Source organism: Oncorhynchus nerka, linkage group LG9b (assembly GCF_034236695.1).
Source record: "Oncorhynchus nerka isolate Pitt River linkage group LG9b, Oner_Uvic_2.0, whole genome shotgun sequence".
NCBI classification, from domain to species: domain Eukaryota; kingdom Metazoa; phylum Chordata; class Actinopteri; order Salmoniformes; family Salmonidae; genus Oncorhynchus; species Oncorhynchus nerka.
In genome coordinates, this window is record NC_088424.1 from 4,202,325 (window position 1) to 4,219,543 (window position 17,219).

Genomic DNA, 17,219 nt, shown 5'->3' on the forward strand with positions numbered 1-17,219 from the left:
ATTTATATAAAATATTGATATTATTTACTTCATGAAATAATATACTTTAAAAAAATCCCCCTTCTGTACAGGTGTGAGTTAGACTTCGATGAGTGCTCATCAGGCCCCTGTGATAACAGAGGCTACTGCCACAACCTCCCCAATGGCTTCCACTGTGACTGTGAGAGCAACTTCTCAGGCAACCAATGCACAGTCGACTGCAGTGAGTTCTACTTGTACCTGGCCCTGGTGCTGTGGCAATACATGTTCCAGTTCATTTCCTACATAATCCTGCACCTCGATGATGATGGCCAGGAGATCGACCAGGAACACCAGCAGATAGGGGCCAACATGGACGATTAGGGTCAATTGGAGCCAAAATGAGGAAAATGATGTGTATATATTGAAGCAAAATCTCAAAACATCAATCAGGAAGATAAAGCTTGGTCGCAAATGGGTCTTCCAAATGGACAATGACCCCAAGCATACTTCCAAAGTTGTTGCAAAATGGCTTAAGGACAACAAAGTCAAGGTATTGGAGTGGCCATCACAAAGTCTTGACCTCAATCCTATAGAAAATGTGTGGGCAGAACTGAAAAAGCGTGTCCGAGCAAGGATGCCGACAAACCAGACTCAGTTACACCAGCTCTGTCAGGAGGAATGGGCCAAAATTCACCCAACTTATTGTGGCAAGCTTGTGGAAGGCTACCCGTAACGTTTGACCCAAGTTAAACAATTGAAAGACAATGCTACCAAATAATAATTGAGTGCATGTAAACTTCTGACCCACTGGGAATGTGATGACAGAAATCAAATCTGAAATAAATCATTCTCTCTACTATTATTCTGACATTTCACATTCTTAAAATAAAGTGGTGATCTTAACTGACCTAAGACAGGGAATTTTTACTAGGATTGAATTTCAGGAATTGTGAAAAACTGAGTTTAAATGTATTCGGTTAAGGTGTATGTAAACTTCCATCTTCAACTGTACCACCCTGTCTTGTCACAACACAACTGATTGGCAGTAAGGAGGAAAACCGACATCAAGTGTATATTCAGTTCTCTCATCAATAGCTATTGAACCAAGCATGGCATGAAAATGGTACATTCTGAATCAGGGGAGGATGGAGAACAATCAAAAAGTCCCCCCCAAAAAAGTGTGGATTGTTCTCCATCCTCACCTAACTGTTTAATTTACCCTTACAGGACAATCTGGGAATTCAGGCACATGTTCACCAGCATATGACCTCAACTGGCATTCAATACTCTTCCCATCTGCATACACTTGCCACATGACCAAATATTTTGCAATTATTACACTGAGGGGATTTGGGCATGAAGGATCTCATAAAGCAGAACTTTACATGAGAAGGTAGAGACTCTTTATCAAAGTATGGATGAAGTGAATTTCCCCAACCACTCCTCCCACTTTTTCAGGTATTTCGGTCTCTTTCTGTGACCAAGTTTACATGCACATCGTATTCCAGATAGTAGCTCATATGCCGTTTAAGGTCTTATTCGGGATACGCTTTTCACATGCACCTTTGATATTCAACGATTATCTCCCTGTACCATGAATAAACAGAATATTCCTAATTTAAATTCATATGGGTTAAATGGAATAGTAACTGAAATAGACACTGACACTAACTGTAGGCCTATAACTTCTCACATGTAGCCTAATATAATATTAACTGCTGCAGAATTATGCATTTCTTGAAGTTCAATTATACAACAAATGTTCATTTTGTCTAGGGACCAGGAAATTATGACTTCTTTTTTTCATCTCTTGAGAAAATGCAAATGTGCATGTAATGTGTTATCTTTGACACTTATGCAAGCAGACAGTATTTCAACCACAAAATATGCACCCAAGACAAACTGAAGTCTTAACAGAAACGTGTTTAATCGTTTTATCAGCTTTTAATTTATTTAAAACCTGTCAAATTTGATGACATTTGGACATTTTGCACAGGAACAATCTTCCCACTGTTTTGGAGGTATTCCGTTTTCTCCCCAGTCCCTAAACGAAACAGACAACTTTACCAACGTTAACTAGATTATGAATGCATTAATTCTACCGATGTAAGACATTCTTGTGAGCACTACTTTACTTCGTTTTCTAGGCCAGGGCAACAGGTTATGACAGAAGAGAAGCTGCATGTATAGAACTATAGTTGACAAACAAATGGCCTACCAAATGTCGGAAATTATAAGCAGAAACATATCTAAATTAGGGGTGAAAGTAGCCTAAGCCAGTTGGCTATAAGGTCCAATACAGTGTATAAGCAAAATAAGTTATGGAATTACTATGGTGGCTCGAAATGTGCAGGTATATCCTACTTTTTAACGTGATTGGTTTGAGATTCGAATGAAAACACCATCACATGTGAAACTGAGTATGCACAGACTGCAAAAAACAACAGTAAACAGGATAAGGTGTTGACATGCCACAGTATAGCATTTAAGATCAGCGTATCTCAGGCATTTTATACGGGTTTATCATAACCGGGATACAAGCTTTTTAGGGTCATTGTAAACGGGATAGGATGTTTATATGCGTCAACTCAAAAAACAGAATACTTGAGTATCCCGAATAATAACAGGACATTGGTGTGCATGTAAAGGTGGTCACTGTCACCAGATTCTGGGTTTATACAGCTGTAAGGTTACTTGTGGACTGAAGATAATTACCGACCAGACTTCAGAACTCCCATTCACAGGTGTCTCTAATCAAATGACCTGTGTCACATTCAGGAGGGTAAATTTGTTGTATATAGCTAAAAGTCCCTATTCTACATGAGGCATGTCTTATCTACATTATAATCTATATTTCTTTCCATGTGAAAGGAACTGATAATATGCGCCTATGATGAATTAGTGGTATTTCTTTGATGTACATGCTTAGAATATTTTCCATCAAGGTAACTTTGGTCAACTGAGTTCAACGGGATAATCGGTAGCACGAATGTGTCTCACCTTTTAGCAACGTACATTCCTATGCCAATGAATCCTCTGAAAAAACCTGCTCCTGGGCAGGTTAACTCAGTCACTCAATTTATCCTGAATGAAGTGTCTGAGCTGCGAGTTGAGGACCAATGAAATATTCTCTCGCAAAAACTACGTTATCATCCCTTTAATTTGACTGATTCAATATTTTAATAATTAAATGTTAAAAATACCAAGCACACCAAAGACGGCATTAACGTTAATCAATAGACAGCACCTCAACAAGCCTATTTTATACCATAGCCCCAGAATTTGCAAGATAACTTTAATTTCGTTTTTGATCTCAGCACAAAGTCAAAATGTGGCACAGACTCGCCTGTTGATTGACGTTTCAGCATTGCCTCAATGAAGAGTTCAGCGTTTGACTTGACACGTACGAAATGCATGCGCAGTTAAAAGCCTGCTACTTAGCGGCAGGCGGACAAGCAATTCACACATCCACCATCGTAGCGCAGATGAACCCTGAGCTGGAATGTGAAGCTAACGGAAGTTGGCTATTTAAAATAAAAACCGAATAGATTTAGCTTCAATCATAATATACCCCTCAGCTCTGAAAAATACCTGATGTGTAAAGATCGGCGATTGGTTAAAAAGACTGAATTAGGCTGACTGTGTAAACACAGCATGCATGACAGGCATAAGCAATATTGCTTTCACACGAAATCCTCTCAGGCTGTTTACACAGGCAACCCAATTCTGAACGCCTGTCCAATTATTGTCAAAATAGCTTTTGGTCAAAATACCAATTAGTGTAATAAGATCAGAATTGGGCTGCCTGTGTAAACAACATATACATTGTAAAGTGTCTTGCATGTTTCCGCACATTTCTATTTGAGCACTTTCACCATACAGATGGATTAAAACCTAAACAGGAAATAAAGCACAAACACAGGTTGACAGTTCTGGTTGGAATAACTTTTATTTGATCTGTCTGTAAACAAGGTGATTTATCAATTTATGGCATTTTCCCCCAAACATTTATCAAAATGCAAATTTAATAACTGACTGAATCCAAATGCATAGGGGAAAGAAAAATCACAAATCAGTGTGAAATGTGTAGTTCTGGACATATTCCACAAAGCCTTTACAGGAGGAAAGAGCCATAGTCCTTGCTGGGGCAGAAGTTCAAAATCTAACTCACAGTAGCAACAGATCAGATCTACATTATGGCACAGGATAGTTTTCTTTGAAAGTTTTCACAAGACAACTCACTAGTGTTCTTATTCCAACCAACACCATTTTCCACCAATTTAGTGTAAACACTTTCAATGTTGTTTTTAATATACTGTTAAGTAGTGTGCTGACAGTTGCTGATACATCTTTGATGAGTACAGCACAAGGCAACTCATTCAAAGAGTTTTGCCCAGCAGAGCTTGGGTTTACGGTCATTCACTAAGAATACACTCATTACCAGTTGTCCAATGAGACTGCAATTTCACCCGTTAACAAATTAGCAGTAAATCAATTAGTTTAAGTAATCTAAAGAAGCAGAAAGTGTTTAAGCCATCTGAAGTATAGTGTCTAATGACTGACAAAATGAGGGCAACAATCTTTCACAATGGTTTGAAGCTATTCTGAAAATCACCCTGACAGACAATTGGTCCTATGGAAAATAAAAACTTGCCAAAACGTGGTTTGTAGGGACGATACACTGCACAATGTCAGCAGTGTGAAATTAAATTGCAGGAGCTGGCATATCCTAGATATGTGCCTGAGCTATTGCAAAGATGGAATGTCCATGAGGACTTTAAGACGTATTGAAGGTTCATGGGAGGAATATATATATATTTTTTAAACTCAGCAATGCTGATCTTATCTGCCATTACTTTCAAACAATATTCCAACACCACATCAATGACTTGTAAGACCACATTCAAGTTACAACAGCAAAAGCAGTTGATGGAAGATAATGCAACCTAAAGAAAATAAAATCTAAATAGTGGGCTGACTCAGCTGAGGGGTTTCAAAGTATGTTTAGAGGACTATGCTGGAGGAAATCTTTACCTTAATGATGTATCAAATGACAATGCAAGGACTGAATTAAAATAACATTTCTGGATGGAATATAAAGGTTTGGGAAAGGCTACTAAAAGATATGCATGCAACTTTCAAACCCTGACATGCTGAGGAAAGGAGACCACACCAGACGGTCATCGCTTCAAACTGTCTGCACCATCGAATGACGCAGCCAATTAAGGTATGCTTCCTCCTGTCATTTTCCAATTACTAAGTATTTGTTTATACCAGCCAAGTCCAAATTTGGTACACTAAATTGTGTTTTTTTATGAATTTCTTTGCACATTTCCCTTTTGGTAAATATACATTTCAACCATTTCTGATGAACATGCTCTTACTTTAGTGTCAGAAATAGGGTACATAGTGTTAATGCTCTGAGAAAGAATGGTGAGGAAAAGGGACAAAAAAAACATGAATTAACAAAAAATAAAACAAAGGGTGTACATAAAAATGGAACTGGGGAAGAGTACCAATGTGTCTGCTAACTAATCCTCAAAGTACTGTCAACACAATGGAGGTGAGAAAGATGATGGGTAGAGGCTGCTTCAATATCCAGACTTCCTCAGGTGCTCAGCCATGGTAAATGCTTTCTTGTTGAGCTGTCCGCCATGGACCCCTTCCTTTCCCATGACTAAAACTAATGCTGGAGCACACAAGGAAACAAAAAGAAAAATGAACAAAACTGAAAATAGTCTTTTTCCCCACTAAGAGTGGGGATAAAAGTGACATAGGATGTTCCCACCACGACCATTACTCTTCATTGCTATTAAAGTTTCCACGACATTTGACTGTTTGCAGAAGAAATCTTAAAAGCAATATTTATTCTCTTCTTTTTGTCCCTCAATTTTAACTAAGCAAGCATGGTGACACTAGAACCCCGAATCCCTCAAGTATTTTGCCATTGAGTATGCCTTCTTATTCAATCCGCCTCCGTGGACCCCTTCTTTGCCCATTACAAGAACCAAGACTGAAAGAGAAGAAAGGAAAAGGGAAATTTTTTAGAGTATTAAGAGGTTAAAGAAAAGGCAGTCACGTGAAGGAAAGGTTAGTAACAAAATGGAGGTGTACAGTTGGCATAACTGAAGATAAAGTTATGGCTACTTGTTTTGCATTTGTATTACAGGGAAGAGCACACTTGCAGGGAAATACCCATAAAGCCTTTGTCAGTGGTCAAAACACCTACAATACTATAGCCAACTATTATGGTATGATTTATCCTTTTTGTAGGAGCAAATAAAGTATTTACTATAAGCTCTAAAGCTTTACATTAAACCAAGTAGACACAGTAACTCCAGAGAAAAATCTATCCTTCACAAGTTCACTGAATACTTGCATACAAGTTCAATGCACACTTGCAAATGTAGAGGACAAATGTTTTTAGAAACTGGTCAACTGTACAGACACCAGGTAAAAGCCAAATTGACTCTAAAAAAGGCAAGTCAAAAAGATTTCTGCCCCATAGGAGTGTATACAGGCCAGGCTCATATAATCTCTGGTTTATTAGGCTACTTTTATCAGGGTCATCATAACCACTACAGACCACCTGGTTTACCACACACACACACGACCTTCCATCTGAAGAGTAATGTGAGGGATGTGTGTGGTGTTTTTAGAGCCACTTCTTCACTGGCACCTGAGTCAGGATTATTAGTGATGTTAGAGACAAAGTTTCACAGGGTGATTGGACAGTCACCTACCATCTCTCTTCATCCGTCTTGCCCAAAAACATTTGAGCCAGAATATTATTAACTCATGTAGCATTTCAAAACGTGACAGACTGACTTGAAAACAGATGTCAATGGACTGCTAGTTTATCCAAAATTAAGCCGGCTATAGACCCATACTGCTTGCAATCAAGTCTAGTGTGTCAAAATGTGAAGACATTGTAGGCTACTGTCCAGAGTGACAAGATGACTAGGAATAATATAGGCATTAAACAGACTACCCAAAGCATGCAGCTAAAATGTTAGTTAGGTTGACAACCACCCAATAGTTAAGGAGCAGCTTAAGAAAATAATCAAAGGTAAAGACCCTCAGAGTTGTTGATTAGACTCAGGTGATGAGACGATCAGAGTAAAGGGCTCAGACACACCAATAGAGTTAGCTGACCAAGAGCACTTAGCGCCTCAAAGTAATTTGTGAGCCCGAGTGCACACCGATTTCACATGTAGCATCTGTGAAAAATGTCGGGAGCCAGAAATCTACAGCACATTGAACGATCGGCATACAAACTCTAGATCAACATTCTGTGCGATGTGCGCAAGCCTCAAGGACCACAAAGGCAGATTGACTTAGTAGGTAAACCTGGGCTTCTTGTTTCTTTTCTCATGTAATTTCTTAACCTCAACACACTAAATAGAATGAAGCATAATGCACCATTAGCATTTCTCAAACATAGTATGGATCCAAGGAAGTAACATGAACTTTGCCACAATGGACATCTTGCCGACCAGTGAGAATTTAACAGTTCTCCAATTTCTGTGTGCTGTGGCTTACAATGGCATACCTTAAATTGTACCCCTTGTCTAAATTGATGGAACAAATACACACTTCCCTCTGCAATATTTCATGCTCAAACAATAATATATTCTGCTGTTTTTTTTATTTAAATGTTTTATTTTAAACTGCATATACTAATATGAGAACAGAGAGCATTAGAGAATAAATAACCACCAACAATCTGCAAGATGCTTGCGTTGATTAAGGACAACACTTGAATATGTTATAGCCACAGATACATCCTAGAATGTTGCAATACCTGACTTTTTTTTTACCACTATAAAAAGTGGTCACCCTTTACCTTTGACAGCTTTGCCTACAGTAATGTTGTACGTTGGCTCTCCTCCTTGACTCTTTGTCCTGATGTCCATTGTCCAGTCCCCTTCACTATGGAGGCTGTCTCTGATGACCGAGCACTTCTTTGAACCCAAGGCCATGCCGTTGGTGAAGAAGCTAGTCCTGTCCTTTCCAATGAGGACATCAATTTCTTGAGGCTGAAAAACAGTGGTAGTACATAGAAAGTTCATGTAGGCATGTTACGTTTAGAAATGACATGTGCCATTAAAAGCTTCTATGGAATGGGGTGCTCATCTGGGTTTAAGTCATATTTTAAAGGGCGACGGTATCTCCCGAAAAAGAGCACAACAGAAGTATTCTAATGCACAAGTGATCTTTTATTAATTTAAGAAAACTGCAAACCTCAATCTGTCTTAGTCAAATCTTGATTTTATTGGTGGTTGTGGTACCACTTATTAATAAAAGCACCCTGGTCCTTTCATAAACACACAGCTGTAGTAATCACAGGTGTGTTCATGTTTGCCAAAATTGATTGTTAATTTATACAGTTTGAAGGAGAGTATGAATGTTACTTTTGAACCAGTGGCGGTCAGTGACGTTTAAGATGAGGGAGGAAGATTAGTTTTTCTTCACGAGCATGTCCATATTTCATGGCTCTCAGTCATATTCTAGTCATTCAGTTCAATGTAACATCAAAGTTTACAACGAAGCGGAACACAGGTTGAAAGAAAAAATTGACGTGACAGACAGTGACACATTCAATATCCGCCTTGCACTCTTGCCTGCGTCTAGCTAATCCAGGGTGTAATCAGTCCAACAACTGCAAACAAGTTTCTATTGGACAAATTCCAGAATATTTATCTCCATTTAATTTGCTACCATTTAAGACCCCCCCCCACCACCAGAATGACTACACCCCTGATCACATGTAAATACAGATCACTTTCATAGCAAAATATTGCTCTCTTGCTTCTCCTTCATGTAAGATATGAATTGGTTCAAAACTGTTCAACTATCATCTTTCTCTCGGAGTCAACCACTCACCACATGTAATGCACTGTGCAGTGCTACATGTAGCTTATGCTTTCAGTACTAGATTCATTATCTGATCCTTTGATTGGGTAGACAACATGTCAGTTCATGCTACAAGAGCGCTGACTGGTTGGAGGACGTCCTACGGAAGTTGTCATAATTACTGTGTATTTCTATGGAAGGGGTAAGAACCATGAGCCTCCTAGGTTTTGTATTGAAGTCAATGTACCCAGAGGACAGAAGCTAGCTGTCCTCCAGCTACACCATGGTGTTACCCTACAGAGCGCTGTTGAGGCTACTGTAGACCTTCATTGCAAAACAGTGTTTTAATTATTTGGTGACATGTGAATATATTTGGTATAGTTTTAACTTTATATGTTTTACTCTTTGAAATTCACTGATGGTCCTCCCCTTCTTGCTATAGGGAGCCTCTGTTTTTAACACATGACGAATTACCAGTTGGTTTGATTACACCTGAGGAATAATGTTCAAGTAGTACAGCATTTAGCTAATCTGATGTCAAAATGCAATAACTGGTTGCAAACTTATCTAGGTAGTTAGCAAGTTTACCCATTGTGGATGACATGGGGAGCAGCCATCTTGGTCCTGATTTGAGCAAAACGTTTTAGCATTCTTTCAGCTAGTTAACTAAGAAAATAACTAGCTACCAATTACATTTACTTATCCAGACAGTTAGATATTATAAAAAGTCGAAATGTATGCACAAATATTGGCTAGCGTCTCCAATTCGAAACATTAGGTAGCAAACTTGGCTATTAGCCAAATAACTTTACTACTAGTAGTAAGCAACTAACGTTAGCTAGCGGCCTCAACTGTTTATTCGTGTATACTAACGTTAGCTAACGTTGGCAAGACAAGTCTTAATTTACTTACCTAGCCAACTAACGATAGTTGGCTATTGGCTAAGCTAGCCTAGTAACGTTAGTGGGTCGAATATATGGCTCTGACGTTAGCTAGCTTCAGACAACGACACTCATTCATTGGCTAACGTCGGCAAGCAGACTGCTAGTACATAACGCTACCTAACATTGATAGCAGCCAGCAAATATTGCATAATTGACATTCGAGTAGTTCCCTGGTTATATTCACATCAGTTCAATATTATTGGCCAACAAATCAGTGTACCAATTTGACGTTAGCAATAGCAAACTAGCTTGCTGACTTATCGACTTTGCTGGCCAAAAGGGGATAGGCGGTGAAGCTAGCTAACGGTAGCTAGCTACTGTACTAGTTAACTGGCCAACATTAGGTAGCAAGCTCATTCTTTGCTAGGTCCGGCGAGGTTGTGATAATCCCAGGCAGCATTCATTCTGATTCAGACAAATATCCACTAGTGGCATTCACTGTTTATTTATGTATAAAAATTGGTTTCCCTTTCATTTCTTACCGTTATGTTGCTAAAAGTACCACCGGCATGTGCTGCCCAAACGTATTTGGCGTCCGTATACCCAACAATGGCGGAATCCTGACAGCTGCCGTCGGCCATCAGGTTATCCACGTAGCTTTGCCAAGACATTTTTGAATTTGTTAAAAATATACAGCTTCCTATTCACTCAAAGATGTCGTTTCTAGGACAAGACCTTTACAGCCAATGTTGCACTGCTTACGGGTCAATTTAGTGTCTCCAACTATAGCTACCCCCACTTCAACGTTAACACACGTCTTGGCTCGGGCAGGAAAGAAAGCCAATGTAATCATGCAGCGCCTGAGCGTAGTCAGTATCAGATCCCTCCGCACAATGTGCTCACTGGCACTATATAAAGGGCCAAAATAATTTTAAAACATGTCCTCACGGTTTTGCAACGCTTTGGATTATAGTACTTATGTGATTTGTGTAATATTCTTCTCGAAACTATATTGTGAGATAAATTGAGGAATGAATAGACGGGGTGAGTGTCTGTAGAACATTGCTGCAGTAAAGCAACATCTTTCATGATTTGAGGACCTCTGTATCTAGCCTTTTGGGGGCTCGTAAAAATATGTTTTTAATTTCCTGCAATTCTACAAATTTTGCCATGGGGCATATAGAAATGTTGCAATTTTAAAGCAAGTTTTCTGCAATTGTATACATTTTACCATGGAGAGGAGATAACAATTTGAGTTACAGCTCATTTCCTGCAATCATACCCATTTTGGAATGACTTAAGGAGGAGAAAGGAGAAAGAGACAGAAGAGGTATCATAGATGGAGATCAGGGTGCCTTGTGAGGATCCGCTGACGAGTGGCTAATCTGCCTTTGCCATCGGTCCTATTGGCCAATGTGCAATCGCTGGACAATAATTTGGATGAACTAAAAGCACTTATATCCTACCAACGGGACATTAAAAACTGTAATATCTTATGTTTCACTGAGTCATGGCTGAACGAAGACATGAATAACATACAGCAGGTGGGTTATACACTGTATCGGCAGAATCGAACAGCATCCTCTGGTAAGACAAAGGGTGGGGGTCTATGTATATTTGTAAACAACAACAGCTGGTGCATGATATCTAAGGAAGTCTCTAGGTTTTGCTTGCCTGAGGTAGAGTATCTCCCGAGTGGTGCAGCTGTCTAAGGCATTGCATGTCACTACAGTCCCTGGTTCGAATCCAGACTGTATCACATGCAGCCGTGATTGGGAGTCCCATAGGGTGGCGCACAATTGGCCCAGCGTCGTCCGGTAAGGCCGTCATTGTAAATAAGAATTTGTTCTGAACTGACTTGCCTGGTTACATTTTTTAAAATCCTCCCATTAAAAACTGTAGACAAAACTATATACTTTTTCTTAAAACTGCATTGTTGGTTAAGGGCTTGAAAGTAAACGTTTCACTGTAGGCTCTACACGTGTTGTATCCGGCGCATGTGACAAGTAACATTTGATTTGATTTAATATGATATCTGAGTGAAAATGACTAATACAGCCAATGTTGGCACCCTGGAGGTAAGGGACCCTGCATCCAGGGTCGGGATTTGTCCATGCCCATGATTAATACAAGTTTAGATGGCTGGCTAGACTAACTACTTGTCACACCCTGATCTGTTTCACCTGTCTTTGTGATTGTCTCTACCCTCCTCCAGGTGTCGCCCATCTTCCCCATTATTCCCTGTGTATTTATACCTGTGTTCTCTGATTGTCTCTTGCCAGTTTGTCATGTCAACCAGATTTTTTTGTCTCAGCACCTGCTTTTCCCAGTCTCTCTTTTTTTTACTCTTGCCTGTTCTGACTCTGAACCTGCCTACCTGCCCCTGAGCCTGCCTGCACCTTTGCCCCACATCTGGATTAATGACCTCTGCCTACTCTGAGCCTGTCTGCCATCCAGTACCATTCCCCCACCTCTGGTTTACTGACCCCTGCCTGATTTGACCTGTCTAGTGCCTGCCCCTGTTGGATTATTAAACCATTGTTACATTTAAGTTCTGGGTCTTACCTGAATAAATCACTGACAGTGTCACCAGAAAAGCACCATCACACCTCCTCCTCCATGCTTCATGGTGGGAGCCACGCATGCGCAGATCACCTACTCTGCGTTTCACTAAAACATGGCGGTTGGAACCTAAAATCTCATTTTAACTCATCAGACCAAAGGGCAGATTTCCAACAGTCTAATGTCCATTGCTTGTGTTTCTTGGCCCAAGCAAGTCTCTTTTTATTATTGGTGTCCTTTAGTAGTGGTTTCTTTGCAGCAATTCAACCATGAAGGCCTGATTCACAGTGTCATCTGAACAGTTGATGTTGAGATGTGTTTGTGACTTGAACTCTGTGAAGCATTTGTTTGGGCTGCAATTTCTGAGGTGCAGTTCACTCTAATGAACTTATCCTCTCCAACAGAGGTAACTCTGGGTCTTCCTTTTCTATGGTGGTCCTCATGAGAGCCAGTTTCATTATATTGCTTGATGGTTTTTGCAATTGCACTTGAAGAAACTTTCAAAGTTCTTGAAATGTTCTGGATCGACTGACCTTTATGTCTTAAAGTAGTTATGGGCTGTCGTTTCTCTTTGCTAATTTGAGCTGTTCTTAATGTGGACTTGGTCTTTTACCAAATAGGGCTATCTTCTGTATACCACCCCTACCTTGTTACAACACAACTGATTGACTCAAACACATTAAGAAGTAAAGAAGTTCCACAAATGAACTTTTAACAAGGCACACCTGTTAATTGAAATGCATTCCAGATGACTACCTCATGAAGCTGGTTGAGAGAATGCCAAGAGTGTGCAAAGCTGTCATCAAAGGCAAAGGGTGACTACTTTCAAAAATAAGGCTGATTTCCAATTTCGCTGTTTAAGCATGTCACATTGGTATGAATTATTCGGGAGACAGGCACAGGAATGCGTAATAAGGTTTTTTATTAAGCCCAAATTACGGCGTGCCGTGTAAAGGCATGGGGATGAAGACCAAACAAACACGTAACAAAACGCAGGGTAGAAACCCAAATCAAAACAGCGAGGAGTACCTCAAATAAATAATACACTCGCACAATGATTAACCCACAGTACGAGACCTACAAACCTGACTCAGTTACACCAGCTCTGTCAGGAGGAACGGGCCAAAATTCACAGAACTTATTGTGGTAAGCTTGTGGAAGGCTTCCCAAAACATTTGACCCAAGTTAAACAATTGAAAGGAAATGCTACCAAATTCTAATTTAGTGTATATAAACTTCTGACCCACTAGGAATGTGATGAAATAAATAAAAGCTGAAATAAGTCATTCTCTCTACTATTATTCTGACATTTCATGTTTTTTAAATAAAGTGGTGATCCTATCTTACCTAAGGCAGGGAATGTTTACGAGGATTAAATGTCAGGAATTGTGAAAAACTGAGTTTAAATGCATTTGGCTAAGGTGTATGTAAACGTCCGACTTCAACTGTATATACAAATAGTAATCAGTGGGAATAGGGGACAGGTGTGCGCAATGAAAATGTCAGAGGGATCCATGACCAAGCAAACGCTTATGCCTGGAACCGACCCTGCCTATATGGTCCATTGCACAGTTGCTTTTTGCTACATTGTGTCACAATCGGATGGCACACCTGTAAGATCTATAGAGAGGTGTGTACACATGTCATGAGGAACTTTAGCTTTTGATTGTTGAACCAGATATTTTAACCAAATATGTTTGGTATCCATTAGTGGGAGTTAGAGGTTAGTTACAGAACCTTTTTGACCCACCTTACCTTGGCGATACTATCTTCGTTCTCGATTCTGCCAAACATGTGTTTTCTAAAATGTCTGTGTCCAGTTTCAGGTGGTGCGTTTGAATTTATAAATTGATCTGTTATTAAGATGTATTTTTTTTGCTCCATGAAGTAATCCAACAATGTGTACGCCGCCATCTTGTCTATTGTCTATTTCTTCTCTCATTGATTAAGACAGGTGGGTCTACCCCATAGTGCCCCATGTTATGATGAAATGCCTGTCTCGATCAATGAGAGAAGATTTGAAGTAGACAAGATGGTGGTGTACACATTGTTGGATTACATGGAACAAAACATTTATTTATTTTAATAACGGAGCATTTTCTAATTTCAAATGCACCACTGTGCTTTGGTGTATTCTGTTTCTTTTTATATATAAACAACTCCCTAGTCCTTGCTGATGATAAGCATACCCATAACATTATACAGTCATAAACATGCTTGAAAATATGAGTGGTACTCAGTGATGTGTTGTGTCGGATGTGCCCCAAACATAACGCCCCAAACATTTATATACATTTTTTGCAGTATTACTTAAGTGCCTTGTTGCAAATAGGATAAATGTTTTGGAGTATTTGTATTCTGTACATGCTTCCTTCCTTTCACTCTGTCATTTAGGTGAGTATTGAAGAGTAACTACAATGTTGTTGATCCATCCTCAGTTTTCTCATTTCACAACCATTCAACGCTGTAACTGTTTTGAAATCACCATTGGCCTCATGGTGAAATATCTGAACAGTTTCGTTCCTCTGCTGCAACTGAGTTAAGAAGGACGCCTGTATCTTTGTAGTGACTGGGTGTATTGATAAACCATCCAAAGTCTAATTAACACCATGCTCAAAGGGATATTCAGCATCAACATTTTATTTTACCAATTTGTGTCCTTCTTTGCAAGGCATTGAAAAACCTCTCTGGTCTTTATGGTTGAATCTATGCTTGAAATAGACAATTGTATGTGTGGGGTACAGATATGGGTAGTCATAAAAAAAAAATGTTAACCACTATTATTGAACACAGAATGAGTCCATGCAACTTATTATGTGATTTGTTAAGCACATTTTTATTCCTGAATTTATTTAGGCTTGCCATGACAAAGGGGTTGAAAACGTATTGACTTTTCAGTATAAATTTTTAAAAATATATATATTTTACCCAACTTATTGACATTTCAGTATTTTTAAACATTTTAATATACATTTTACCCACTTTTTCTCCCCAATTTCGATCTTGTCTCATCGCTGCAACTCCCCAACGAGCTCGGGAGACGAAGGTCATGTCATGCGTCCTCCTTAACACCTGCCCACTTAACCCGGAAGCCAGCCAACACCAATGTGTCAGAGGAAACACCGTTCAACTGACGACTGAGGTCAGCCTACAAGCGCCAGGCCGCCACAAGGAGACGCTAGAGCGTGATGATCCAAGTAAAGCACCCCGACTAAACCCTCCCCTAACCTGCCAATTGTGCGCCGGCTCTGTAGTGACGCCTCTAGCCTTTGACCGCTGCGCCACTTGGGAGGCCCAGACATTTCAGCTTAAAATTTTTATGAATTTTCTACAAACGAAATTCCACTACTCAATTTTTAAATTGAGGCTGTAACACAACAAAATGTGGAAAAGTTAAGGGGTGTGAATACTTTTTGAAGGCACTGTAGTCCTTAGTGATGTGGATACCGTGGAACTCGAAGCTCTCAACCTGCTCCTGTACAGCCCTGTTGATGTGAAGCTGATTGTGAAATCCACAATCAGCTCCTTTGTCTTGCTGACGTTGAGGGAGAGGTTGTTCTCCTGGCACCACACTTTTAGGTCTCTGAACTTCTCCCTATAGGCTGTCTCATTGGTGATCAGGCCTACCACCGTTGTTGGAGTCGTGCACGTCCACACAGTCCTGAGTGAACAGGGATTACTGGAGGGGACTAAGCACACACCACTGAGGGGGGACTAAGCAAACACCACACGCCCCTGTGTTGAAAGTAAGCGTGGAGGATGTGTTGTTGCCTACCCTCACCACCTAGGGGCGGCCCGTCAGGAAGTCCACGATCCAGTTGCAGAGGGAGGTGTTCAGTCCCTGGGTGCTTAGATTATTGATGCGCTTGGAGGGCACTATGGTGTTGAACGCTGAGCTTTAGTCAATGAACATCATTCTCACATAGGTATTCCTTTTGTCCAGGTGGGAAAGGGCAGTGTGGAGTGTAATAGAGATTGCATCATCTGTGGATCTGTTTGGGTGGTTTGCTAATTGGAGTGGGTCCAGGGTGTCTGGGAAGATGGTGTTGATGTGAGCCATGACAAGCCTTTCAAAGCATTTCATGGCTTCAGATGTGAGTGCTACAGTACGTGGCGATAGTAATTTAGACAGGTTACCTTAGCGTTCTTGGGCACAGGAACTATGGTGGTTGAACATGGTTGAACATGTCAGTGAAGACTGGTCAGCGCATGCTCCAAGTACGCGTCCAGGCAATCTGTCTGGCCCTGCGGCCTTGTGAATGTTAATCTGTTTAAAGGTGTTACTCACATCGGCTGTGGAGATCGTGATCACACAGTCATCCAGAACAGCTGGTGCTCTCATGCATGGTTCAGCATTGCTTGCCTCGAAGCAACCATAGTACGCATTTGGCTCGTCTGGTAGGCTTGCGTCAATGGGCAGTTCATGGCTGGTTTTCCCTTTGTATTCCGTGATCGTTTGCAAGACCTGCCACATCTGATGAGTATCAGAGCCGGTGTAGTAGGATTTGATCTTAGTTCTGTATTGACGCTTTGCCTGTTTGATGGCTCGTCGGAGGGCATAGCGGGAGTTCTTATAAGCGTCCGGATTAGTGTCCTGATCCTTGAATGCTGCAGCTCCAGTTTTTAGTGCAGATTTTCCTTCTGGTTGGGATATGTATGTACGGTAACTGTGGGGATGAATTTGTCGATGCACTTATTAATGAAGCCGGTGACTGGTGTGGTAAACTCCTCAATGCCATTGGAAGAATCACGGAATATATTCCAGTCTGTGCTTGCATCGAACCACTTCCATATTGAGCTGGTACTGGGTACTTCCAAGTTTTTCTTGTAACCAGGAATCAGGAGGATAGAGTTATGGTCAAATTTGCTAAATGGAGGGCAAGGGAGAGCTTTGTATGCGTCTCTGTCTATGGAATAAAGGTGATTTAGAGTTTTTTGCCTGTTGTTCCACAGCTC

General features: G+C 40.4%; 1 protein-coding gene across 3 annotated transcripts; it reads right to left on the minus strand.

Annotated features, from left to right (window-relative positions):
* Positions 1-3,884: 3,884 nt before the first annotated feature.
* Positions 3,885-10,588, minus strand: LOC115114132 (profilin-2-like). Of its 3 annotated transcripts, XM_029642141.2 has the most exons (4): positions 10,244-10,587; positions 7,808-8,000; positions 5,919-5,974; positions 5,558-5,650 (listed from the first exon to the last, which is right to left on the minus strand). In XM_029642141.2, exons 1-4 carry the CDS (start codon positions 10,370-10,372, stop codon positions 5,645-5,647), a joined length of 384 nt encoding a protein of 127 aa, XP_029498001.1. In that variant the 5' UTR covers positions 10,373-10,587; the 3' UTR covers positions 5,558-5,644. The 3 variants fall into 3 exon arrangements, with proteins under 3 accessions (XP_029497999.1, XP_029498001.1, XP_029498000.1); XM_029642139.2 differs by lacking the exon at positions 5,919-5,974 and having other exon boundaries at positions 3,885-5,650; positions 10,244-10,578; XM_029642140.2 differs by lacking the exon at positions 5,558-5,650 and having other exon boundaries at positions 5,657-5,974; positions 10,244-10,588.
* Between the last annotated feature and the right edge of the window lie 6,631 nt (positions 10,589-17,219).